The sequence below is a fragment of the Apus apus genome, chromosome Z (assembly GCF_020740795.1).
Source record: "Apus apus isolate bApuApu2 chromosome Z, bApuApu2.pri.cur, whole genome shotgun sequence".
In the NCBI taxonomy this organism is placed as follows: Eukaryota; Metazoa; Chordata; class Aves; order Apodiformes; family Apodidae; genus Apus; species Apus apus.
The window spans coordinates 28,802,196-28,827,948 of record NC_067312.1 but is presented as its reverse complement, the minus strand read 5'-3'; the positions used below and the strand labels follow the sequence as shown (position 1 = coordinate 28,827,948).

The 25,753-nt window shown below is 37.3% G+C and overlaps 1 protein-coding gene across 5 annotated transcripts in view; it reads right to left on the bottom strand.

Annotated features, from left to right (window-relative positions):
• Positions 1-25,753, bottom strand: part of SMARCA2 (SWI/SNF related, matrix associated, actin dependent regulator of chromatin, subfamily a, member 2) — a 115,829-nt gene that overhangs the window by 51,767 nt on the left and 38,309 nt on the right. For 4 of the 5 annotated variants that reach the window (XM_051642075.1, XM_051642077.1, XM_051642076.1 and 1 more), the window contains 14 exons: positions 24,512-24,685; positions 24,116-24,289; positions 19,377-19,547; positions 15,498-15,551; positions 14,014-14,144; positions 13,745-13,805; positions 12,142-12,242; positions 11,691-11,838; positions 8,499-8,662; positions 6,594-6,660; positions 4,393-4,503; positions 2,639-2,881; positions 2,230-2,343; positions 554-661 (listed from right to left, as the gene is read on the bottom strand). In XM_051642075.1, coding sequence (XP_051498035.1) covers positions 554-661; positions 2,230-2,343; positions 2,639-2,881; positions 4,393-4,503; positions 6,594-6,660; positions 8,499-8,662; positions 11,691-11,838; positions 12,142-12,242; positions 13,745-13,805; positions 14,014-14,144; positions 15,498-15,551; positions 19,377-19,547; positions 24,116-24,289; positions 24,512-24,685 — 1,821 coding nt within the window. Of the gene's footprint in view, positions 1-553; positions 662-1,201; positions 1,340-2,229; positions 2,344-2,638; positions 2,882-4,392; positions 4,504-6,593; positions 6,661-8,498; positions 8,663-11,690; positions 11,839-12,141; positions 12,243-13,744; positions 13,806-14,013; positions 14,145-15,497; positions 15,552-19,376; positions 19,548-24,115; positions 24,290-24,511; positions 24,686-25,753 lie in introns of those variants that run through there. The other variant, XM_051642080.1, reaches the window with a different exon arrangement.

The window sequence follows — 25,753 nt, the reverse complement described above, 5'->3', positions numbered from 1 at the left end:
AACTTGAGCACTCTGTATTAACTGGGTCAAGTCTCATGAAGGCATAATCAACATTTACTAATATGTAGTCTAAATCTGACTGTATGATTTTGAATCCAACTGCTCTCTTAAAGAACTTTGTGATTAATGGATCTTACAAGTACGAATGCAAGCATACAGCCTTAGCTGGCTGAAACAAGGCTTACACTTAACCAATAGCTCTGAAAGACATGATTAATAACCTTCTATAGCCAGTGCTGTCACGATCACAATTATTCAGGCGCGTTACTGGATTAAGCTTGGCCAAGGGAAATGCTGTTTTTTTTCAAACATTGCCTGTTTGCAGAATGGCATTGCTGTTACAGTGAATACAAGTCGTATCTTTTCCTTGTAAATAGAGTGCATGAGTTGCAGTCTTGTAAAACAAAACCATGTCTCTGATAGAGATTTGTTTTCCCTTAACAGATAGCTGCAGAAAAAACAGACATACTAATTTTATAGAACATAAATAATATGGTTAATTTGTTTAGTCATAATACATTGTTTCCTGTGTGCTTCAGTCTTTCTTTTATACCTTCTTGTCTTTTTCAGAACCATCTGTGAGAAGGATCCCCTTGGCTTGCATGTGACGATACAGGATCTTTTGAAGAGCTGACATATCACATTTGATCACATATTCCACCTAGTATAAAAAAAATCAAATCAAAACAAACCCAAACATAAACACATTGATGCAGTAATGTTAGTAAGAACTGTAGGTTCTTCTCATCCTAAAACACCAGCCAAAAAACTACTCATGTTTTATCTGTAGCCTAACACCACATATGATTTCAGTGAGCAGCAACCCAACTGCAACCACAGCAATGAGTATCTCACCAGATTATCTGAGTCACAACTAGTAGGAGACAGTGAGACCCTAAGAATGTAACTGCATTATGGCCAAACATATTTGTGTCTCATTCTATAATATTAAAAATTTAAAACAATAATTAAAACTTAAATTTAACAATTTAAAACGATAATTAAAACTTAAATTTGTAGTATTTTACGCTTACCATGTAATGAAAAAAACCCAAATCTTTTCTTTTTTTAAAGTAACTTCTGGACTTTTACTATGTCTGTAAAGCACTACACAATACAAAGGAAAGCATTATAAAAATATCATCATCATATACCTATCAAATAAGCATCCCTCACGGTACCAAGTTAGTTTCACGCTTACCTAGGCTGGCACAGAAATAGGTCCTTTTCTCAACATCAATTACAAACACTTAAGTACTAAAAACTTCATCAAGCACTTTATGGTCCCCACATTCTGTTTGACTTTCTTAAAAAATGAGAATACTGAGGATATTGAGAATCCAACATTGGAAGGAACAGAAAGTCACAGCAGTAATAATGTTTGCAACATTCTAAAGACGAGAAAGGAATTTTAAAAAGCTTTTCCTTTCAGTTCTGTCACTAAGCATCTGCAGAGAGCTCTTTGTTAAACCAGCATTAGCCAGCTCATAACGCAACTTACAAAAAGTTCATTTTGTTATGGCTTAAACTCAGTTAACCTTAGCATTAATCTGCCCCTAGCACATCTTCATATTTACTTCTTAAATTTAATTGCTGTTGTTATTCTGGGAAGGATGAATGGGAGAAGTTATGCAGAATCACAGAGGAGAACAGTGTGGGACAAGATGTGTTGCCCAGAGATAAAACCAAGGATCTTTCAAAGCAGAAGATGAATTTATGTTCTGAATTAATAAAGCACCGGTTAAAAAAAAAAAAAAAAAAAAAAAAAAGCAAGCTTGTGCCATTTCAACAAGACACTTCACATAATTCCTTGAATGTACCTGCCTGCTTTATAAAGTCCAGTAGACCTTTTGAGAATTTCAGTGAACTAAGGGAGCAAAGATTTCAGCGACACAGGCAGGATGGGACAGGACAGAATCTAATACTCAGTGTATAGCTGACCCACAACTTGAAACCAGGTACTATGGAAGTAAGTTGCATGTCTTATGTGGAGAACTACAAAGGTAATTAAAGCTGTAAGACTGGTGAAGAATCCTGAGAACACAGAAATTTCAAGTATTCAGGCTGCCTCAGTGGCCAGCTTTCTTTGCAGAGGTCTAAACAAAGAAACCACAGCAATTACAGATGCTAATGAAACCCCTTCTGTAAAATAAATCTGAAAAAAAAGAACATTATGTAATGCTTAAAAAAAAGTATGAAACCCTTTCCATAACTCTTCTCATTGCAAACCTTTTCTGGCAGTTGAGATTCAACCTCTTTCTTCAACCTCCGCAGCAAAAAGGGTCGGAGCACTTTATGGAGACGACGGATGATCAGAATAGTCTCTTCCTCATTTAAGTCCACCTGAAGACATTTATAAAAGTCAATACAAAGCAACTCAGTATATTAGGTAATGTTCTCTCTCACGTGAAATGCAAAGTATGTGCAGTGAATGTTACAACCAAACTGCCTCAAAGTCAACAGAGACACTGACATGCAAATTTTCTGAAATTATAAAAAAGGTGGCTTTCAGTTACATTAATTCCCTAAATACCAGGGAGAGGTTTAAACACTATTTCTTCTGTATAAGCTCTTTTTTGTTTTCAACAAAGTGGAGTTTTTTTTCTGATGTTTTTTAAAAAAAAAAAAGCCATAGTACCCTTTCTCCAGTCATGGCAAAAGGAGCGTTGAACCACTGTTCAAAGGTGCTACAGCTCTTGAAAATGGTTGGGAGGAGGAAATTGAGAAGCGCCCAAAGTTCAGGCAATTTGTTCTGCAATGGAGTCCCGGTCAGCAGTATTCGCCTAGGGGCCACATAGTGAGTATTCAAGACCTGAGTCAGCTTGCAGTGATGGTTCTTCATTCGATGGCCTTCATCTACTATCATGTATTTCCATCGAATCTGCAAGAAAAAGAAGAAAAGTTGGCAAAGTTAGGACTGGTCAGACAGTCAAATTCCTCCCAATAGGTTTTTAATGAAAATATTTCAAGCCTGGGACATCAGTCATCCTCATTTATGAGAAAAACTAAATCAAGCATTGTCCAAGTACCAGTGCCCTTCCAAGCAGCAAAATTAGAAACAAATGCTGAATCTCATGCTGAATTCTAACTTGACTTGCAACAGCAAACAGCAAATTCCTCCCATTTCTGGGCAATTGGCTTTTCAAGGCCAGAATATGGTTTGCAGTAGAAGAAAGAGACTACACAAACCCCGAATAAATGTGTCTGGAAGAAGAACATTGACAGAAAACAGAAGCATTTTAGACAAAACAACTATGCTCACAAACAACATCAACCCTGAACTTTGTTTCGCTTCAGCTACTCCTATTATTTTACTTACAAACAAAGCAGCATAGTTATGATCATCTCATCTCAGTTACTGAATCTTTAAATGAAGTTTCTTCTTTTTTATGTGAAAGCTGAAAAGCAGTCATAGCAGATGTCGAAACTAAGTTGCTCAAGCTCTCTGTTACCACCTGTACTACTGTATGGGCAGTAAACACGTGCCCCAATGACCATATGACTAGGTAGGCCTTGTTTTGTAATTTGTACTTTCATACATTTCATACATACAATTCAATTTCCCAGGACTGGTTGAATAGCATAGTGCTGTCCTTCCTATCACTTAGCAAGGTTGGGCAAAAACTAGAGAGGAAGGAAAACTCTGCAGTCTAACGACTATCAAGTATTCAGAATTACACTAAGATGTAAATGCACTGCCTTTGCAACAGAGAGGAAAAATTAATAATCTAAATAAACAGTATGTAATAGAGTGAAATAAAGTGCAAATGAGCAACAAAGGAACAGCAGAACCATATGATTTCCCTGTATGGCAAAAATATCTCCTTAAGTCTGCTTCGGATGTACATGAAGTAGTCCTACAGGATACAGTAACTTTCAAATAAATTAATTACATTTCAGACAAACCTATTAACAGTCAGTGAGCCTTTAAGAACTGGGTCATGGGTAGTAAAGAGTCTGGATACCTAATTCATTATTCATTTGGGGAAAAGTGACCACATGGCTTGAAAGGCTCTAATAAGAGGTTCAGGTCAGAAACAATGGGGAAAAATTAAAGTCAGAACTGCAGATGAGGTTCAATGCCATTAAGCAGAGGGAAGAAAAGTAATGTTTTTGCAAGGACTGGCAGGTATACAGTTCTGACAGACCTGCACAAACAAATAAATTCTCCTGGCCACATTCAGGAAAATCCTGGTGTTTACAAGGACATGAGCTGTGACTGAGAAGTACCAATCATAAACAGAGGCATAGAAAAGTAAACGAATGGTTGTACTTCTATTGAAGGACAGAACAACCCAAGACTTCCCTATAAAACAAACACATTTTTTGTGCTATGCACCATTTGAAGGTGCCTCAAAGGCCTTGTTCTTAAGAGATGACAGTCATTATTACCTTTGCAAGGATATGTTTGTCTTTTATTATGTACTCATAAGTAGTTAAAAGAACATTAAATTTTCCACTTCGAAGCTGAGGAACAAGTGAGCGGCGCATTGCAGGTGTACCCTAAAAGAGAGAGAGAAGTGAGTAGTTACTCTTTCTTCTGATGAAGAAGATATGCTGGTTTTATGTATTAGCAGACACACAGAAACCACATGAATTTGTATTCCACCGGTACTGCAAATACTATGTCAATGCTTTCCAGACTTCTTCAGAGTGCTTTCCCTAAATGGTTGCTAGATTGTAAAGCTCAGTTTATACGGCACTGGAAGCACATCTAGTGGTCTACTCTCCTGTCCTGGTTTGAGCCAGGATGAAGCCAATTTTCCTTTTACTGTTTTTTTGGTTTGTTGGTTTTTTTGGGGTTTTTTTGTGGTTTTTTGTTGTTGTTGTTGTTGTTGTTTTTGTTTTTTGTTTTTGTTTTTGTTTTTTAGTCCCTGCAGTAACCTTTCTTTTAACTAGTAGCAGAGCATTCTGGCTAGGAATGGTGGAATGTTTTTCTAACTGCTGGGTCTTCAAGTTTGCACCTTTAGTCTGCCAGCTCAGACACTACAGGGAGACCTCTGACCCCCCCACAGGAGGCTGACTTAGACAGACAGCAAAGTTGGCCAGAGATATTCCATTCCATATATCTGTGTAAGCTCAGAGGAAGGTCAAAGATCACAGAAGACAACTTCTTTCCTGCTTCTTCTTCCCTTTCTTCCATCCATGGCCAGCATCTGTGGAGGACTCCATCCATCACCACTGACCCCCAAGCTCGAGCTCTCCTGACCCTCATCACTCTGTGCTCTCTCCAGCAGCTCTGGGATTTTTTGGGACTGTTTGCACCTCAGGAGATGCTGGGGGAGTTGCTGGGGGTGGGGGGAGGCGAGAGGCTTTTGCACATTCCCTAAATGTATTTGTATATGATTGTATGTATTTTCTTTTATCATTGGTGTTTAATTAAAGCTGTGTAGTTTAGTTTTCAATCCAGCCAAGTCTCTCTCTTTTTCTCTCTCTCCTTCCCTACCTGGGTGGGAGGGGGAGGGGATCGAAAGCGTTGTTGTCAGACCTGAGTCAAAAAGTGACAATTTATTGGTGCCCAACGTGGGGTCAATTTTAAACCCAGTTTATACATTTTCAGAAATTGGGCGTGCTCAAAATTCCACCTCTGATGGGAGGAATCCCTCAGATAGCAATGGGCAACAGTTCTGCTGAATTTCCTGACAGATTGAAAACTGAACAGACACTTTCTGCAATTAATCTACTGGAACTTTTGCCCAATATGCAATTGTACATGTGGTGTGCAGCTGAGAGCATTCTGCTCTGTGTAGCTACTTTGTTATTGTTTCATGGTTTATCGACAGAACTGTAGCCATAATCAACTGTTTAATTACCAGCCCAGTGATCTTAGCGGTTATGATGCTGTTCTTTATGGGAGCACTGTATGTGTACAATTACAGTACAAAACTTAAAAGTGAACAGAATGGTCCATTTTGGCTAAAGCAGCGGCAGCAGAACAACTGGCAGCAAAAAGGCAAACCTATTTGGGTTGCTGATCTGTGGAAAGACACTGCAGCTCGGGTAGAGAAACTGTTGGTAAAAGTGCGTTGTGGAGATGCACACGTGCCTCTGAGTCGAGCCACTGAGGAACATCGACACAAACAACGAGCAGATGAGGCTGCTCAAGTGTTCCAAACAGACTTAGACTGGGAACATAAGGGTGAGCTCCTTCTGGCTCGATGGGCTCATGACACTTCAGGTAATCAGGGCAGAGATGAACATACAAATGGGCTTGTGACCAAGGGGTGGACTTAACCATGGACACTATTGCACAGGTGATCCATGCCTGTGAGAAAATAGCTTGCCCATGCCACTTCTACAGCAGTCAAACAGCAAAGTATTCAGCTATGTACAAAATGTGAAGTAGTTATCATTTGTATTATACCCATCAGAAGCCTTGTAATGTCATAATTAACAATTTTATTCTGAATTTCACTATGTGAAAATAACTACAGTTTATGACAGTTATCTACTTAGCGTGATAAAACTCTTACTGCTTGGTTCCTGTTATACATGACAAAGCTTCATGAGCAAACAGTTTAGAAATGCATGCAAAGGCAGAAGAAAAACAGGCTCTATTCTCATTCTTTTGACTCTATAAAAGCAAATCAAACCTTGTAAGATATCTTCACCACAGAAGGAGCCCATTTGTCAAATTCGTATGTCCAATTGGATAAAGTCCTATCATAGAGATTACAAAGAAAAGTAATGTATTTAATAACATATGAAATATATCTAAACAATATGTATAAAACTTTATAAATGTTTCCAACTTTTCAAACTTTTTCCACCCAAATGGTTGCCAGCTTTTCATCACATTTCATGTAAACAACCATAGCTGACAGTATCTTCTTAAAAATGCACTTTATATACTTTAATATATTTTATATAATGTAATAAAATATTAGTATCTCTGAGAGGAGGGTAAACAGGAAAAAGTGTGAAATCCTCTTTCAACTCATGTTCAGGGACCTCTCTGAAACCAATTCCGAGTAGTATTTTACATTAATCTGTACATTCTGGAGCATTAAGAAAGATAATCCTGAACAAAAAATATTTTTGTAATTTCTTTTAGACTATTTACCATTCAAAAACTGACATTACATCTTTTCAAATATAGCCTCATGAAACTGGTAATAGAATTAATCTGTGTTCTACTCAGGTAGAGCCACTCACACTGCCACCCAGTGCCACTACACAGACCAATTTCTGCACTGTTTCTGCTGCTTCAACAAATAGGTTTTTATGGCTAAGCTAGCTGATAACATGATATAGCAGAGAAAAATAACCTTGAGGCTTTTTTGTTGCTTGCTTTTTCTTTTTTTTTTTTTTTTCTTACTGGATCTGTGATGACAGCAGTACTAGCTATTAAGAAAGGGCAGGGAAAGGTGTCTATTGAAATGTATACAAGACAAATTTCAGCTTCTCTCTTTTAGAAACATAAGAAAAATCATTACATAATACTGAAAAGAAATTAGATTTTTTTACTGTGCCCTTGTGAAATCCAACATTAATAACACTCTCCTTTTATGTTTAACTTGGCTTTACTTTAAAGATCTTCTCCCACCCATTTCTTTTTGCACTAGAACTCGTAATTCATACTCATGGAATAAGGCACTGCTGTGCGATTTATGTTACTTAGTGTTACTACTACATCAAAGCCAGAAGAGAGATACTTCAAAAGAAATCAAAAGAGATGGCCACAGATAAAATTTATTCCAATCCTACCCCACATTTGTATGTCCAGCACAACCGGTGGCCAAATTATCTAATGAAAAGGCCAGGGAACTTCTACACATCAATCAAGTCACACATAAAAATAAGCAAACCCCTCAATATCCTACACCAGTTTTACAATGGCTGGCAGTTTTTATTTAAAACACAGCACTAAAACTTAAATAACTAGAACTCATTCCTCCTCTGTGGAAAGAGGAAAACTTATTACATAAAATGTGTAAAATAAGCAGCACCTTGGAAAGCTAAGGAAAAGCTAAAGGGGACAGCACAATAAACAATCATCATCTGAACACCTGACTGAAGTGTGAATATCACTCAAAGCTACATCCAGGGCTACTTATACAGTACTTAAAAGACATTCGAACCTCATTAAAGCATGAATAGTTTGTATCAGGTGGGTGCCAGCTGTTTAAAGGAAAAAACAAACAAACAAACAAAAAAACCAACAAATGTTTATTATCACAAAAGTTGCAAGGGGAACTGCAGGCATGTAATAGGAAAGAAATACCATCCCCCTCTTGTGGCATAAGAGTGAATTACAGTAGATTCACAGCGCCAAAGGAGAGGACAGTGAAACTAACGGAACCGAGCGCTTTATCTGCCCTTGTGGTAAGGCTTCCAATGCCAATTTCCTGGGAAGACATGATTAAAGAAAACATGGCATACAGACTCGGTGTATTTACACCGTGCACCTCATCTTGTCATTACAGGGAAACAAATGTGTTCCAAACAAACTAATCTGCAATACTCAGAATAATGGCAGAAAGAGAGTCTTTACTTACGAAAGGGGAACAATAATGAGATAAGGGCCATTGAGTCTTTTGTGCTCCATCAGGTAAGTGATGAGTGCAATAGTCTGTATTGTCTTTCCTAGTCCCATTTCATCAGCTAAAATTCCATTCAGATTGTTATTATAGAGTGAAACCATCCATTCCAGTCCCTGGAGCTGAAAGGAAGAGTAATAGTTCCAGTTATTTAAAACTCACACAAATTATGAATGCCACAGAACCAAGGTTCTGGTGTCACTGCCTACTTAGACACTGGATTTCCTTTGATATGACTATATGTCTGGGGATCCCTGGCTATCTTAACATTGTCCTTCCACAAAAAAAAAAACACAACCTGACACAAGATACATTTCTAGCAACAGCTACGTGGAAACAATCGCTCCTATTTAGCAGACTCCGTTACATGAAGTCAGATTTCAAACACAGGTTTTCTTCATAGCACATACAAAGCAACACAGGCAGTCACATGTACGGTTCAGAAATACTTACCACTATAAGAATTTGTTCTTCAATTTCAGCACTGTCAAATGCTAAACTTTCTGTGTATATTTAATGCCAACTGCCTGCGTCAATTAAAACATTTAAAACCAAACCCATCAAGTCTGCGCAAAACATGTAAGCCTCACACACTTGCTAACTGCATCCCTGAAATGCTAAAGATACTGTAGCACATGTCCATTTATTGTCTGCTGTCAATACCTCCACATGTCAGAGTGGCACCACTTTGTCTAGTTATGCCTTGTGTATAAAATCCCAGAGCTGGAAGGAAGACAGAGTACTGTAGATGAGAAATGTCTATCTAACAGAGTCACAGTCAAAGGAGTACTGTTAGAAAGTATTGACTGAGATTATTCCCTTGTCACACAGACTTCCACATATGTGTGTATCAGATTACTCATGCAAGTGCAAAGTAAGATTTTCCTTCTAAGATCCAGACTTTTGGTCTGTCTCATGCATGAAGAAAGAAGGAAATTAAAGAGGCCTGAAAAACCAAGAAAACACTACATGCTTGAAGTAAACTTCTGTTGTCTCTTCAAGAGAGTATCCAAAATAATGCTGCAAATTTACTGGCTTTATGTACATGCTGACTGATTTATACAGGTATTAAACACCCAGGCCACCAAGAGTTTATCAAAATTTGTTCTGCAGCTGCACGTCCCACTTACAAAGTAGCTTTAGTCTTTTCTAATCGATTGAATTTTCTCCACTGACACATACAAGTATGAAAGGAGAGACAACATGACTAAACATGACAGTAAGAAACATGGAAAAGCAGAAAAAAAGTTGAGAAGACAAAAGCATGTAAAATACAGAGGACAGCGGAATACAGGGAGTGAAGGGGAGAGTCACAGAACAGACTCCTTCAGAACACTCTTGTTAGAACCAAAGCCAAGCCTCAATTCTTCTGACATAAAGCTCCTTAGAGAAGTGTGCTCCTTATCTCTGGTGCAATTACTATACAGAACAGGTACTGTAAAGAAGAAATCTATTTGATTTGATTATTTGATTGCTAGATTTCACATTGAGCAGCTAAAGGACCTGCTCTAACTGGTAACCTCTGTGACTCCACTCTGTGTAACTCCACAGACTGAATTATTTTGCATTGCAGCACACAGGGAAATTGAATTGCAAAACAGAGAACTGCATAATTTAAGAATATTTCTATGTTCCATAAGTAATTATAATTCAGCAAGTGTAAGAACTATCACAATCTTAATTTCCCATCTATGAGCACTTTAAGCCAATGTGGCCATCAAATTAGTATTGTTACACAGTATTTATTTAGTACATCAGGTAAGCCTTCCCAGACAATGAATCAGGATTATGCAGGAAAGAAGGCTGCTGACTACCTCTGTTGGCTCCCAGCTTCATTGGGTACACAAGCTGGACAACATATTGACAATGAAACAGCAAAAATAAAGAAGGTGTCATAGCTGAGAAAGCAGTGTATTTCTCTATATGGTTGGATTTTCTCTTGTTTTAGTCACAGCGTTCCTCAATGATGCAAGACAAGTTATAAAACTTACGTCCAAAATCAGTTCCTGAATGACAAGCTCCTCTTTTTTTTTTTTTTTTTTTTGCTGAGGGCTCGCAGTGAGACACAAGTGCTAAGGATTTACAGCAGGATTCAAATTTAGATTGAGTTTTGCTATGAACAAGTAGGATCATGAGATTATTCTATCTGAAACAGACCTCAGGCACTCTCTACGCCAATCTCCTGCCCAAAGAAGATACAGACCTGGGGCCAGGTTGCTCAAGGCTTTATATGGCCAGTGACTGAAAACCTCCTACGTAAAACCTCTCTAAGCCCCTGCTCAACAACTGTGCTGTACTCTTCTGTACATCCAGTCTGAACTGTCTTGTTTCAGCTTTTGTTCAGTCTCTTGTTTTTGCCCCATGTCCCACAGTGAGTAGCTCAGTATCAAAATAGAAAATGCTTTGAAAAGAGGAATCAGCTTAGCTCTTGCACACTTAGGAAACAGCCTCCCTCCCAGTTCTCTGCAAGCAGAAACAGATACACATCTTTATGATATCATGGTAAATACTATTATTTATTTTATGTGGATGTAGCACAATGTCCTAATAGCAGAAAAGGTGGAAGTTCTTGGAGCTTCCTAGAAAGCTATATAACAGCAGAAGTACTCAAAACATGTATTAAGGATATTTTCAATCATACATTAATATAGTTTATGTCAGAATACACAAGTTTCCAGTTACTAAATCCACTGAATGTCTGTAAAGAATATGAGACATCAAACTCCACAGTAAAATTTTCTCATTTCCAAATTTTGTCTATCACTGAAATACTGGGATCTTAATGAAAAAAATAAAATCCTCAACTTCTACATACTAGAAGAATAAAAATATTGTTAACTCACCACAAATGAAAACAATAAGACAAACTGAAATTCTAGGTCAGTAAGACAGAAAAAACAAAATATTATTGGTCTGCAATGAAAAAAAAAAGAGCTGTAGTATATGCAGAAAGTTAGTATTATTATTCAAGAACTATGTATGAAACGTTATCTGTGATAGGTAACTGTCATTTCTTTGTCCATGTAATTCCCAAATTCTAACCCACTAGAGATCTTGTATTTCATGACAAATTTTCAGTTTGCCACTTAAAGTAACACATTGAAATGCCAAGCACAATCCCAAGTTTTAAATATTTTAATGATTTCTCACCTGATAATGTTTTAGTGTGCCATTAATCAGAAGAGAAGACTGCTTCTCTACCCTTTCTGTGATTGCATGAGCAACAGTGTAGTATGACTGAGATCCTCTAGCACTGTATTGCATGCTATATTCATCATCCACATCTTGTTTGGCTGTCCTGGAAAGCAGAAAAAGGACTAAAGTGAATTTCCACAAACGAACAGGTTTCTTGACACAGCTTACATATGTATGTCTACAAAAACACTGCAAATCTTCAGCTGTGTTGAGTCAACCAAAGGGTGAAAGCTGCTTCATAAAAAGTACACAATTAATATCGAATAATCATGTTCCTTCTCCTGCAGATGTTCAATGCCAGAGAAGCTACCACAACTCACTGTAACTTAGAGCAAGCTATTCTTGAGAAAACACATTGTAAGAAAACTCAACTCCAAAGAAAAACAAGCACCTAAAGAACACTCACTCAATTATTTGCTTTGCATCTTTCTCAGAAACTTCCTCACTGTTAGGATCCAGAAGTATCTTCTCATCAGCTTCTAACCTGCTTGATTCTTCTTCATCATCCTACAGAACATAGAAAAAGAACAGGGGTGCTGTGAAGTGCAATATCTTCCTAAGTCATACCCTCAACTGGCATCCACATATTGGTAGCTTTCATTGGTCAAATCTTTGTGACAAAAAACTGAATCACAGAGTTCAACTTACACCTATTCTGCAACAGAATTGTACTGCAGCATAAGAAGATTTTAGACATACATCAACCAACAGCTAAGTCATGATACTTTCAAATGAAAAGCATTTTCATCTCTAATGATCTCACTATTAAAAGACTTAATCTGTCTTCCATGTTTATGGAGATAATTCCAGTATCATGTATAGATTTATATTATGTTCCAGATGTGTGATAATTTAATGAAGAATTAAAAACTGCCAAGAACTGCTGTTTTAGGCTTCCAGTTTCTTCATTTTTTAAAAACAGACCACATTTATACTCTTTTAAAAACTACTTAACTTTTCTTCTGGCTACAGTTGCAATGGATAACAAACAAATGAAAATCTCAGTAGTACTCTGCATTCTGCAAGGGTATTCTCCTAAGAATGATTTCCCTAGCAATAAACAACACTGCTGCTAAAGAATGCCTGCTAAAAATGTGGGCATATCCCTATTAACATTCCTCCTAGAATGTGGTATGTATCAGGCCCTTTGCTCCTATCTTGGTAGTGACAGACTTGTAAAATTAAATTAGCAGTAATTACAAAGGCATGTAACATCATATAGTCCAGTCAGTTTCCGTAGTCATCTGGTCTAGTATTTTAAGTACTGCTAGACTAAGAAGACCTGAATTGTATACCTAGTTCTACCAGTAGCCTGTGGATTGCATATAGTCCTTTCTCTACTCTTTGCTTTTATTCTATTTAGAAAGTACTTGTTATGCAAATTATGCAATATTATGCAAGTATTGGTGTTGCTTATTCATGGTATCAAATATTATGACCCTGCAGGGCTCAGATCTTTGTGTCTGTTAACATTATTTTCAGAATTTTTGTAATCATGGCATTTAAGTCATCACAGTACTGCATCAAATAAGCCTACCCTGAACAGTCTAAACCTAAATCCCTGACATAACCCCTAACTTTTTAATAGACCTAATGTACAATAAACAGTGTTATTCAGAGTCGGCAATAAAACCTCCGATGCATAGACATTAAATATCTTACCTTCATTCAGTACAAAACCTCAGTACAGCCACAATACAGCAGTTTCTTTAAAATAAGTACCTGCTTATATTCTCTTGTTTATGATGATTAATAGTCTGAGTAAAACATTTATTTTTTCTAATGCCAGTTACCAGTTAGGTATTTACAGCATATATAAAGAGCAACATTTATGAACTGGAAAGAATTACAAAACCAGTTACTTTTCCTATCAGTATTATCCTTAAAATACCTACACACCTGCTATCGTTTTCCATTCCTTCCTTCCTTACGAAAAAGCAGAAAATAACACAAGAAGTACTTGGGTTTTCTGTATTACTTGTCAGACTGTTTTTTATAAAGACACATACCTCCTCCTCATATTCAGAGCCACTTTCATCTTCACTGTCTGATCTAGGAGCAACTTCATAGCTGTATAATGACAACAGAAAAATTCTAAATTACAGATTAGGAGAGGAGGGATTATGTTCAATATATCTCCTATTTAGCTTACACATAATACATTAAAAAAGGAACAGAATAGGGAAAAAAAAAAAAGAGAAAACAGTAACTATGAGAAGCACCTGAAAAATATCAATGCAAACAGAAAAAGCAGGCTACTTGTCCAGTAACTACTCACCCAGGGTTCATTTCCAGCCAAGCATCCAGCTGACTTGCTTTTGGTGCTTCTGGTCCAAGAAGAACTTTGCCTGTTTCAGTGTGAGTCACTTTGACTGGAAGGTCACTCATTTGACTGCTCTCATCTATGGGCTAAAAAAATTAAACTTTATACTATAAGGCAGCTGAATTTCATGCTTGACTTATGTAATAAAAAGAATAAGCAGCACCTTCAAAACTCAGTATCTGAACAAGCAGTTAAGTTGTGTTATTAGAAGCCACATCTTCCCACATGGCTATCAAGCAAACTGGATCACAGTTTTATTTTGTAACATATTTTATGTGACATCCAATGATACATAACAGCATTTCAAATAAATTAACAGCAGTAGTATGAAAAATAATACACTGTTGGCTTCTGTGAAACAAGACACAAGGTATATATGCTTATAGGCATTAAATCTGTTATTTGTACCAAAAGACATCTGTAACACTGACTACATGGCCTTTTATCTCATATGAAGACACAAGGATGGAATACTTCAACTAACTAAGTAAAGGCAGCCTATTTTAAAGACTCACTGTCTTGACTTCTTCAATTAAGCTGATAAAGCACCTGCAATAACAACACCTTTTACTTATTCTTGCACTCTAACATAACCAAAATACCATAATTACATTTTCCTGTTATTTCTTTGCCCTGTTTAATCACAGATTTTATAATTTAAAAAGTTCTTGCTTTCTACTGCTGCATCTACTGAAGAATCTTTTCATAATATATATGGATATGAACAAGAACTAAAAAATTCTGAACAGTTATAAATACAGTGATCAGCAGAGTATAAAACCCCATTTCCATAAATACTAAAGTACAGGAATATTACTTTATTTTTATTAAAAGACTACAGAATTGTATTTATTGGTTTACTTTGGGGAATTTTATACTCGCAAGTGATATTTTTGCTGATGTAGTTGAAAAGTCACAGCAAAATCCTTTAGTATTGTCTTTGTATAAAAATAAAATAGAACAGAAAAAAGGCATTAACAGTACAGCTCTTAATGAGGCAGTATATGCTCTGCTACTGGACAAAAATATTATTCAAAGAATGACACAAAAAATTACTCATTTCAAATGTCTTAAGTTCTCATAATACTTATGGTCTGTCCTGTGTCTGAAAGGTAATTACCTTCAATGCAACAATGTATCGTATAAAAATAGGAAGCTAGAAATTATTGCATTTACAACCTCATTTTAGAAAGTAAATTATATTTATATGTGGACTGCAAGAAACCCATTTAATTTTAAACATAAAGCTAAGAGGGATTCTTCAGTATATTCAGTGATATATTTCGATAATAATTTTGATAATTTTTATTATCTGGTTGCAAACAACAGCTCTTCTTAGAACACTTCTCTTAATGATTTTTTTAAGCTGTACCAATGGCACACAGAACAATCTATGGAAATTTAAAAAAAAAAACACCACAACCTTGCAAAATTCATACCTCTCCGTCAGGACCAAGACCAGATGCCATTCCTTCTGCATTTTCTTCAGCCTTCTACAACAAATGAAGAAGTTAAAAATACTATATATATACACTATATATATACACTATATGATGTGTTTCAGATTATGAACATGTTTCACTTGAGTTCTGAATAGCCTGGGATGCATGCAATTTAAGACTTAAGTGGAGTTACCACCACACACAAACTGTTTACTAGTATGAACAGGGTACCTACAACACTCCTAATCACTGTAATCCATCTGCATGTGAGAAGTGGCTGACTTACTGAATGTTTTGTCCAGGCCTGGAATTCAATTGCTTACAGACTGTGCTAACACAAATGAAACAGTAATTCATTTTATTGTTATTTACTATTAATTTCCTCTAAAGTACTTTAATCTCAGTTTTGGAAGTGTCACTAGGCATCACAGATTGTGTATTTGTGCAGGCACTTTTATTTTGGCTATGTACATAATTTTTTTTGTCTGACAACTAACCAAGAGTATTCTGGGAGTTCTTTGCACCTTATCTCAATCAAGTCTAGATCAGAATTACTCAAATCACAAACAAAAAAAAACAACCCTGGAGCTCTTAACTGGAAAAGCTGAGACTGCTGGTTTTTTTTGCCCCAGGCACCACTCTAAGAAATAAGCAGTATCCTCTTCCAAACTGGTCCTCATTTACCATACTCAAAATTGTCAGGATAGTATGAGAAAATGGAATATATAGTTAGCTTCTGAACTGGAACTTGCCTAAACAATTCTAACAATGAGAAAGAAAGGATAGAATACAGCTTCTGCTCATGTCACAGTGCTGGGTTTGTGGTATTACAGCAGTTTTATTTTGGTTACCTATCTAAACAGATCAGATTAATAACAAGGACAGATTTATTGAATTTCATGTTATAGTTAAGCAATTTCCAAGTATTATTAATGTGTGTAATATATTTAGATAATCCAATTGTTTCTTTTTTTAAAAAAGCATGCTTGAGGAATATCTGCACTTCCAAATATTGAGGTGATCTTCAGTATCTGGTTCAGATCAAGTCTCAAGCTTTTTCTCTTTGCCATCCAAGTCTATTTTCCAAGGCACTAACTTCAAACCAACATGCAGCAGCAAAGTCAGGTCAATATTACATTTTTACAGAGTTTATTCTTATTTCTTTTACAAAACCTTCATACTTCAGGGTATATATCTAATTTTTTTTGTTAACTACCCTTTTGGTACTATTACTGAAAATGGAAATCTGACAAAGCTTAATTCTCATCTCAAATATTTAAAACATTTATGAAGTATACTATTCCTTAATATGCAAAAAATAACCTGAAAAAGAGACTTATAAATACTTCACTGGGCTACAAAAATGTAATTGGTCCTGGTCAATGCAACAGCAACAATAGCTGATGTTCAGTAAGAAAAAAATCAGTGAGTTGAAGGCTGCTTGCTTCAGCTTTCCTAAGCAGCAGGTGTGTCTGTTGACAAAAGGAACTGCATCAGAACTGAAGAGTTAAAACAGAGGGACAGGGTAAGTTACAGTAGCAGGTATGTGGCCTCAGCTGAACAAGCTACATTGATGGAGGATATTTTTTCCCTGGATGAACGGTAAGGGGAGGGGTCCACTCTTTTGTACCAGACTGCTCTCTAATATATAGCTTAGCTACAGTCAATGGAAAGAACCTTACATCTCAAACACACCACCACAAACAAGTAGTAAGCACCAGTACTGCTTACTGTGCAATGATCAGATCCTGCTGTGAAAGCAGATATATTTACCAGTTAAAAGCTATTTTGGAAAGCAGAAACATATGTTTCAATGGAGATAAACGTAAATAATGACAGATATCTTGTACTTGTATCTTGGGCTATGCAAAGACATGTTTAATCTTGACCATTTAATCCTTGACAAGAAAATACCGATTTTTTACAACTAGGAAGCTGCATTTTCTTCATTCTCTGCATCATGACAGGAAAAACTCCCTACAAATAAAGGTGAAAGTTAAACTGGCCTAACAGGTGAAAATTTCATGTAGAGTACACTTTTTAATCCATGGCTGCAGTTAGCATGTGGGACACTAGCTAACAGGAGGCTGGAGACAGAAGACACAGATACCAGAAATGTGAAAAAAGCAAAAAGTGAACATCTACCATAAGGATGCCCTAAGGATATCCGAGAGAAAAAACTGACTAATCTGAAATTTTCTTCTCATAAGGATACAGGGTTCACTTACGTATTATATATTGTGAACCTGGCTAAGATGAGAAATAGTTATTAACCATCTACTTCCTCATTGCCACTTCTAGGAGAAAATCCTAAGAACTCTTTCTTCATTTCTCTGGAAGTATAAAACATTCAGCTGGAGGTGTCAGTAAATTAAATGTGGATTACAAAACTTAAAGGGTAAGTATTAAGTGTTATGACTTGGAAAAAGACACAGCACCCACTAGCTACAATGAGTACTACAGCAATGCAGCAACAAATTCGTTGAATTATAAATTAAATTGAAGGGTAATATTTGTGTGAACTCCTGTATCCTTGAGAAATGAGCCACAGGATGGTGGAAAGAACTTACAGTAAGTGGAAAGTACAAACAATAAGCTGCAGATGACGAAGACAGAGATATTTTTTCCTGCTAATCTTCCCTTAGGTTTAGGCTAGGATACTTATAAGCACTGAATATTTATGGGGCATATTTCCTTTTTACTTCTGTGACAGAAAATTGTCTTTATTGACATGGCTAGAAGCTACTTTGTTCCTCATTCATACTTCACCCAAACTGACCTAGAAACAGAACTGTATCAAAGATAGGGACCGCTGAAGAAATTAATATTTTTCATTAGATCAATGCAGTTACTCCACACACTACTTCATTAAGAATTATCTCAACTGTGAATTCTATATATTAAATCAGGTCTGTTCTTACTGGTAATACAGGTCAAGAACCCCATTTAACTTACATTGTAACTTTTTAGGTGAGGGGATTGGATTGCTCCTATGTTAAGAACATAATCTCAAAAGAAAGTGGGGGAGAGGAACATGAGAAAACACAGAGCATTTTTTAGGCCATTAATCTCAAATTTAGATTTTTTTATATGCTGGTATTTATTAGCACCTTTACAGTGCTGCTGTAGATATAATGTTTATATTTGTATCAGTAATTAGTAGCAAACCAGGAATGGATATGGCTTATAAAAATCCTATCTGTAAGAGATTAAAGGTACTCAGAGGTCACAAAAATGACAAATTATTCTTTCATTATTCTTTCACACACAACACTATTTTTCAAAATAACACTTCTCAGAGTCTCTCTCCCAGGATGCAGAGTAATTTTTAAACGCTTTTATTAAATGTTAAGAATTAACAATGAACATTACTACTGGCAAATATCCCCTTTACTGTAATAAACCTACCCAAATTCTCTCTCTACTTATTTCCAGTGGTCCTACAAAACAGACTGAGCCAAGTGTAGAACATGAAAGTCTAAAAAAGTTACTCTGTACGAAAAACCTCCACAAACCAGACTTCTCCCATCTTCTTCATACAATGTATTTTGGATCATTTCTACCCTTTTTGGATCCTTTAATCCTAATTTCCTTATGTGGTCCACTTTTGCCTGTAGAAAGTTTAACAGCAAATAAATATTTACAGACCACAATTTTCTAATCTTTCCTGCTCACCTTCTTTGGAACTAATGACAGCAAATTTCTTATATATGTCACTGGAGGCAGGTACATTCCCTCAAGTGTTATGAATTTGGCAGTGTAGATGATTTTAGACACTTTGGTATATGTATGATGACTGGCTATCACTATATTTCTCAATACTAAAATTGGATTTGTAGGAGAGATGGCAAAAAAAAACAAGCTATTACTACTTGCCTTCTTTCTTCTCCTCCTCTTCTTCTTTTCTTTTGCTGCTTGTGCCTGTTTATGCTCCCATACTAGGTTAGTCAGGTTAGCCACATACTCATCTGTCTGCTGCAACAGGTAGGCCAGGCGTCTGTCTTTCTTTTGGTCAATCAGCTTACGGTAGCCTTCCTCATCTTCAGCCTAGGAATACAAAATAGACATCAGCCATTATAAAAATGCTTCCAAAGAAACATCGACCAAGTCCTGTGTCAATAATCATGTGTTATCTTCAGTCACTATGATCTGCATAGAGGGACAACTAGATTGGTACAGAATTGTTGGATGATCAGACCCTAGAGGGTCACATATTTGTGAAATTACATTATCACAGAGTGGTCAGGGTTGGAAAGGGACCTCTGAAGATCATCCAGTTCAACATCCCTTGCTACAGCAGGATCACCTACAGTAAATCATACAGGTACATGTCCAGACAGGTTTTGCATGTCTCCGGAGAAGGAGACTCCACAACTTCTCCGGGCAGCCTGTTCCAGTGCTCTGTTACTCTTTCAGTAAATAAGTTTTTCCTTATGTTTAACTTGAACCTTCTATGCTCCAGCTTGTTCCATTGCCTCTTATTCTGCATTGGACACTGTGAAATAGAGACTGGCCCTATCCTCTTGACACCTGCTCTTCAGGTATTTATAAGTACTTATGAGATCACCTCTTAGTCTCCTCCAAATAAACAGCTATAGCTCTCTCAAAGAACAGATGCTACATTCCCCTAATAATCTCTGTAGCCCTGTGCTGGACTCTTTCCAGTAGTTCCTTATCCTTTATGAACTTAGAAGCCCAGAATAGGACACAGTGTTCCAGATGCAGTCGCACAACAGTGGAAAAGAAGGAGGATAACCTCCTTCAACCTGCTGGCCATGCTCTTCTTAATGCACCCCAGGATGCCACTGGCCTTCTTGGCTGCAATAGCTCATCGTTGGCCTATATAGGGTCACCCTCTTGTCCACATGGACCCTGGGGTAACTTTCCCCAGAGCTGCTCGCTAGCAGATCAGCCCCCAGCCTGTACTGCTACATGAGGTTGTTCCTCTCCTGATGCAGTACTTTACACTTGCTCTTGTTGAATTTTATTAAGTTATTTTTCTTCCCACGTCCAGGCACACTGAATGTCAGCACAGCCTTCTGGTGTGTCAGCCATCCCCCCTAGTCTTCTATCATCAGCAAGCTTGCTTATGGTACACTCTATGCCTTCATCCAAGTCAACATATTGGTGAACATACTGAATAGGGCTGGACCCAGTACTGACCCCTGGGGAAGACCACTAGACATGGGTCTCCAACTAGACTCTGTCCCACTGACCACAACTCTCTGATCTCTGTCCTTCAGCAAATTCCTAGCTTACCTCAAAGCCCTGACAACCAATCCACAGTTACTGAGTTTGGCTGTTAAGAGACAGTGTCAAAAGCCTTGCTGAAGTTAAGGTAGACCACCTGCAATGCCCTCCCCTCATCTATCTATCCAGTTACGTCATCAAAGAAGGCTATCAGATTGGTCAAGCATGACTTCCTCCTTGGTGAATCCATACTGACTACTAGCCCCAGCTCTCCCAGCCTGTCCTTACAGGGGTGGTACTCCAGCCCCCTGATCATTTTCATGGCCCTCCTCTGCATTTGGTCCAACAGGTCTACATCTTTCCTGATGAGAGTGGAATACAGGGGGAGAAGTACTTCTCTCAACCTTCTGGCCATGCTTCGTTAGACGCAAGGCAGAATGTGATTTACTTTCTGGGCTGCAAGCACATACTGGCTAGCTCATGTCCTGCTTTAAATCCACCAATACCCCCAAGTCCTTCTCCACTGGGCTGCAGAAGGTCATACTCTGTCTGGAGACAGTAAGTACAGGGATACCATAGAGGTCTACCCTGGGGCATGCTGTGCTTAACATCTCTATCAGTGACTCAGAAGAAAGGATGGAGGATACTTCAGTAAAGTCTGCAGATGACACAATACTGGGGAATACCAGCCAATATGCTAGAGGGCTGTGCTGCACTTCAGAAGGATCTGAACAGGCAGAGAAGTTATGCCATTTCTGACCTTAGAGATTTTCAACATACAACTGAAAGAAGCCTTGAGCAACCTGCTTTGAGCTCAACGTTGACACTGCTTTGGGACAGTGGCTGGACTAGAGAGCTGTCAGCCTGAGTGAAAGTGGGATTCAGGGACTGTACAATTCAAAGTATCTCCTAGTCTCACAGACTAAGAACTGCAGTATCTGCAGCAGTTATGACAGGTAAATGGGTGAAAGGAGAAGGGGACATCATGTAATACCACATCAGACATATCACAATGTCCTGAAACAGATACGCTTGGTACGTCTCCTACAGAGACGATTTTTCAAAGCCATGAAGTGCACGTAGCCCATAGCCAGAGGAAGAAGACGGGAACATGATACGAACTTGCATTCAGTCCTTTTTCCAGCATGAACACAAACCTTGTTTTTGGGTGTTGGAAGAAAATTTTATTTTGGGCAGACTATCTATCATTATTCTACTCTGGTGTTACTTCATCTTTGATACAGGTCACTATCAAAGACAGGATTCACCAGATAAGCCATATATATTTCTGAGTCATTCTCACAACTTCTGCCTCTTTATGGCACTGTGTGTGTTGTTAGGGATAAGACAGACCAGGAAATACTACTTTCATGTGCTGTGAAGATAAAATGCATCATTTGAGCACATCAGGAAAATAAAAGGAAAGTAACAAAGATGCCTTTTCCAATTTTTGCTAAAACAACAAATAAGGAAGTATACAATGGCTTATAAAAACCAAACAGCTTTAAGAAATATTTTAAAGACAACCACTTTAAAAGACAGCACTCTGGGAGACACAAAAAAACCTTATGCCTTTCTGGAGAGACATCACAACTGCAAGAAGTTGGCAAGAACAGCTGTAATGTTCAAGCTGAGTTTGTGAAATTGCTCAGAAATTCCATTTGTAAGGGTCAAACCATCAGAACTACAACACTCAAAGCCTAAGTTTTTAGGATTTAATATTATTATCATCATTCCTGCGTAACCTACTCTAGGTGATGCTGCTCTGGCAGATGGGTTGGACTAAATGATCTTTCAAGGTTCCTTCCAACCCCTACATTTCTGTGATTTTGTGATTCTGCAATCATCTCTATCATTATTAATGAATACATCATCATTGTAATCTAGCCTAGGTAATTCCTTTCTACATTCAAGCTTGTCTTAAATCATACTAATGCGCATTCCTGCATGTGATATATACTAGTATTAATAAACTGTGACACAAACTTGACTTCTAATTGTAGTCTGGCATCCTGTACCATTTCTGGGCATACAAATCTACTTTGTATTTCCCAGCAGTGGACATGTTTATTATTTATTGTACTACACGTTAAACTGACATAAGGTCCATGTCATGACGTACAAAGATATTTCTAAAATATCAGATGTTTTTTTCTCTAATAATTAACGTTTTTACAAGCTTGCTTAGATAGACTGCTGGCAATTATCTAATTATGCAAAACCTCTATAATGCTGATTACTATGTAATTTTAAGAAATGCTCTAGGACCTGAACTTTTGTCATTCTCTTATGCAAGTCCTTCATTCATATTTTACACAGACTTTCATTTCTACATTTTTATCATTTTTATATTTAATTACTCCTGTATTACATTTTGTGATTTGTAAAACTGAACTGTTCAGGCCTTATTCATGGTGGAAACAGATTCTAGACAGGGCCTAGAGTTTTGCATTACAGCTGCACCTGTATTAGATACTTTTCAGGCATATTTCAAAGTAAGCATGTCAATTCTCACTCAACTCTACATAAGTAAAGTATTAAGTACTGAAGTGTTAAAAAAAGAGTTAACCAATGCCTTGAAGAATTTTTTCCAACCTTAGCTGCTAACATACTTGTACAGACACATTTACCTGTCTACACTTTAAACTCCAGAATTATTTTAACTCCTGAAATGTAGGCAGCCCACTGACTGGTTCCACAGTGTTCTGAACAGACATTGCTATATATAAACTCACTCTATTCTGTCCTAAGAATAATACAACTGATATTGTGCAGCTGCAAGAAGTATAAACTATTAAAGAGCAAGGAGTATGGTTCTGGAGCATTAATGGGTAGAGCTGACTGATATTAATCCTTAAGATACATTAATTACTGCTCTTGGTTATGTATTTTCACATGTGAAATCATCTTTATGTAAAAATTGTGAACAACGCCATGAACAAGTCAATCATATGAAATCTTCAAAACTACAGACCTAGAAATAAAACACAGTCCAGTATTTATATAATGTATATTATATATATATATATAAATATGAAATATATATATTTTATATATATATAAAATAATATATACCCCCTGCAATTATGTAACAGTGGTAGTATATTAATTTAATGAGATTAAGTAATGTTACACAGACCTGACTGTGCTAAATTTTCGTGCTGGTAGAGAAAACAATTATTCTTACCAAAAATCCTTAAAAAAAGAAGTAGCTATAGGTTAAAATTAACAGTGTCACATTTATTACCATCATCAGAAATTCATGTAACCAAAATGCAGCAGTTTTAGATTTCTGGTTTTTGTGTTACACAGACTTTATTCTGCAAAGCAAAAACATGAGTATGATAGACACTGTCTATGAATTATTAAAAGGACATGGTATAGAATTTAACTACAACAACCATATTACTTCCTCTACTCCTTACCATCAGTCTCCTCATTCTTTCTTTTTCAATTCTCTCAGTTTCTTTTTTCTGCTCACGCTCAGTGTTCGCATGCCAAGTTGCCACAGCTTTAGAAAGTTTCTGAATTTTCCCAGCTACTGACCGGTGGTACTCTTTGAAATCTTTAGCATGCTGCAATATGCTATTCAGGTATTCCTAGAAAGAAAAATAAGTTAGTGCAGACAATTGGAAAAATCATGGGATTTGAAAACAGGAATGCAGACATTCTAGTCTTACCACTTTCCTATTGTTAATTAAATGTTTCGGAGTTTTTTTCATCTTAGCAACTCCAAAGGTAAATAAAATTTCTTATAGAGAAGACCTGCACAGGAAAGTAAGGTGCATTTCTGTCATGGGGCAAACAGTAAGTTGAATTACCTGATGCTTCTGCCTACGTTTCCTCTCCTGTTCTATCTTCTGCTGTTTCTCAAGCTTTTCTGTCATACGGGCCTCCCTCAAAGTCTGGCGCTTGCTTCGCTTGTAGGCTTTGGAGTTCAGTGCTGTCTCCAGAGTTGTGTCACGACGCATGCATGCTACTACCTCTTGTCTTAGCTACCAGTGGAAAAAGAAAAAAACACTTAAAAAAACATATCACTTTTATTACATGGATGAACAACTTCAAAGAGAGGTATGGCAGAGTAAACCAGAAACAATACTCAAATGTCCAAGCCCCCTCTTTCCTTTCCATTACAGTTCTGAAAAGATACAGCATCTATACAGTTGCAGCAGTTGTATGTCCCCAACAAATCTTAAGTCTCCAAAGGATGGCCAAAAAAGTGTTAAGTCACTTTCAATCATTATTTCCTTTTTCTTTATAAGATTCTGTAAATTACTGCCCTGCTGCAATGGAAGTGGCTGTCCAAGACATTATGCTAGCAAAGTAAAATACAAATTAAGAACATACATAGCACACGTTCTAGAGGCGGACCTGAACATAGCTGACAATTCGTTTCAGTGCCAGCTGCAAAGGAGACAGTAGGGAAAGGTACATGTTAAGCTCCTGGAACAGTATTGTCACAGTCCCAGCAGCAGACTAGGGAGACCCTGCTGCTTTTCCTCAGACCTCGGACAAACTTCATTACAAAGAAGTGCCAACAGTAGAGGGAAGGAAAACTTGGACATTACAGTATAACTACTGCCAAGGCTTCTGTCAGGAAGTGTTTTTGCTTGACCTGCCAAATCACATTTTTGTTCTTCCAGTCTAGCTGAAAAAGCCAATGGCAAGAGGCTTTTAAGAGTCTGGCAGTGAGATTCCTTTTTCTGAAATTAATTTGCTGATACATGTACTCAACATCCGACTTACATCTTGGCTATGACCTTGTTGCGCTTAATTTTCAAAGTCTGTGTACCACAATGGAACAGAGCACAGAGAAATATCAGATACAACAACAACATACAACTTCTCCTAAAACAAGGATACCCGTGACAAATATGAAGCATGTCCAGAAAGAGGTGTTTATTGGGATTCGTGCTGAAAATCAGCTTGCCGCCTGGCCAGCTCTTGTTTAGTCTTTGTGCCAGTACCATCCTCTTTATAAAAGAGACAGTTCTGTGGTTAACACTTTAGACTGGAAGATAAAAGCAGGGAGCAAAAAGAAATCCCACTTGCGCATTTTTACT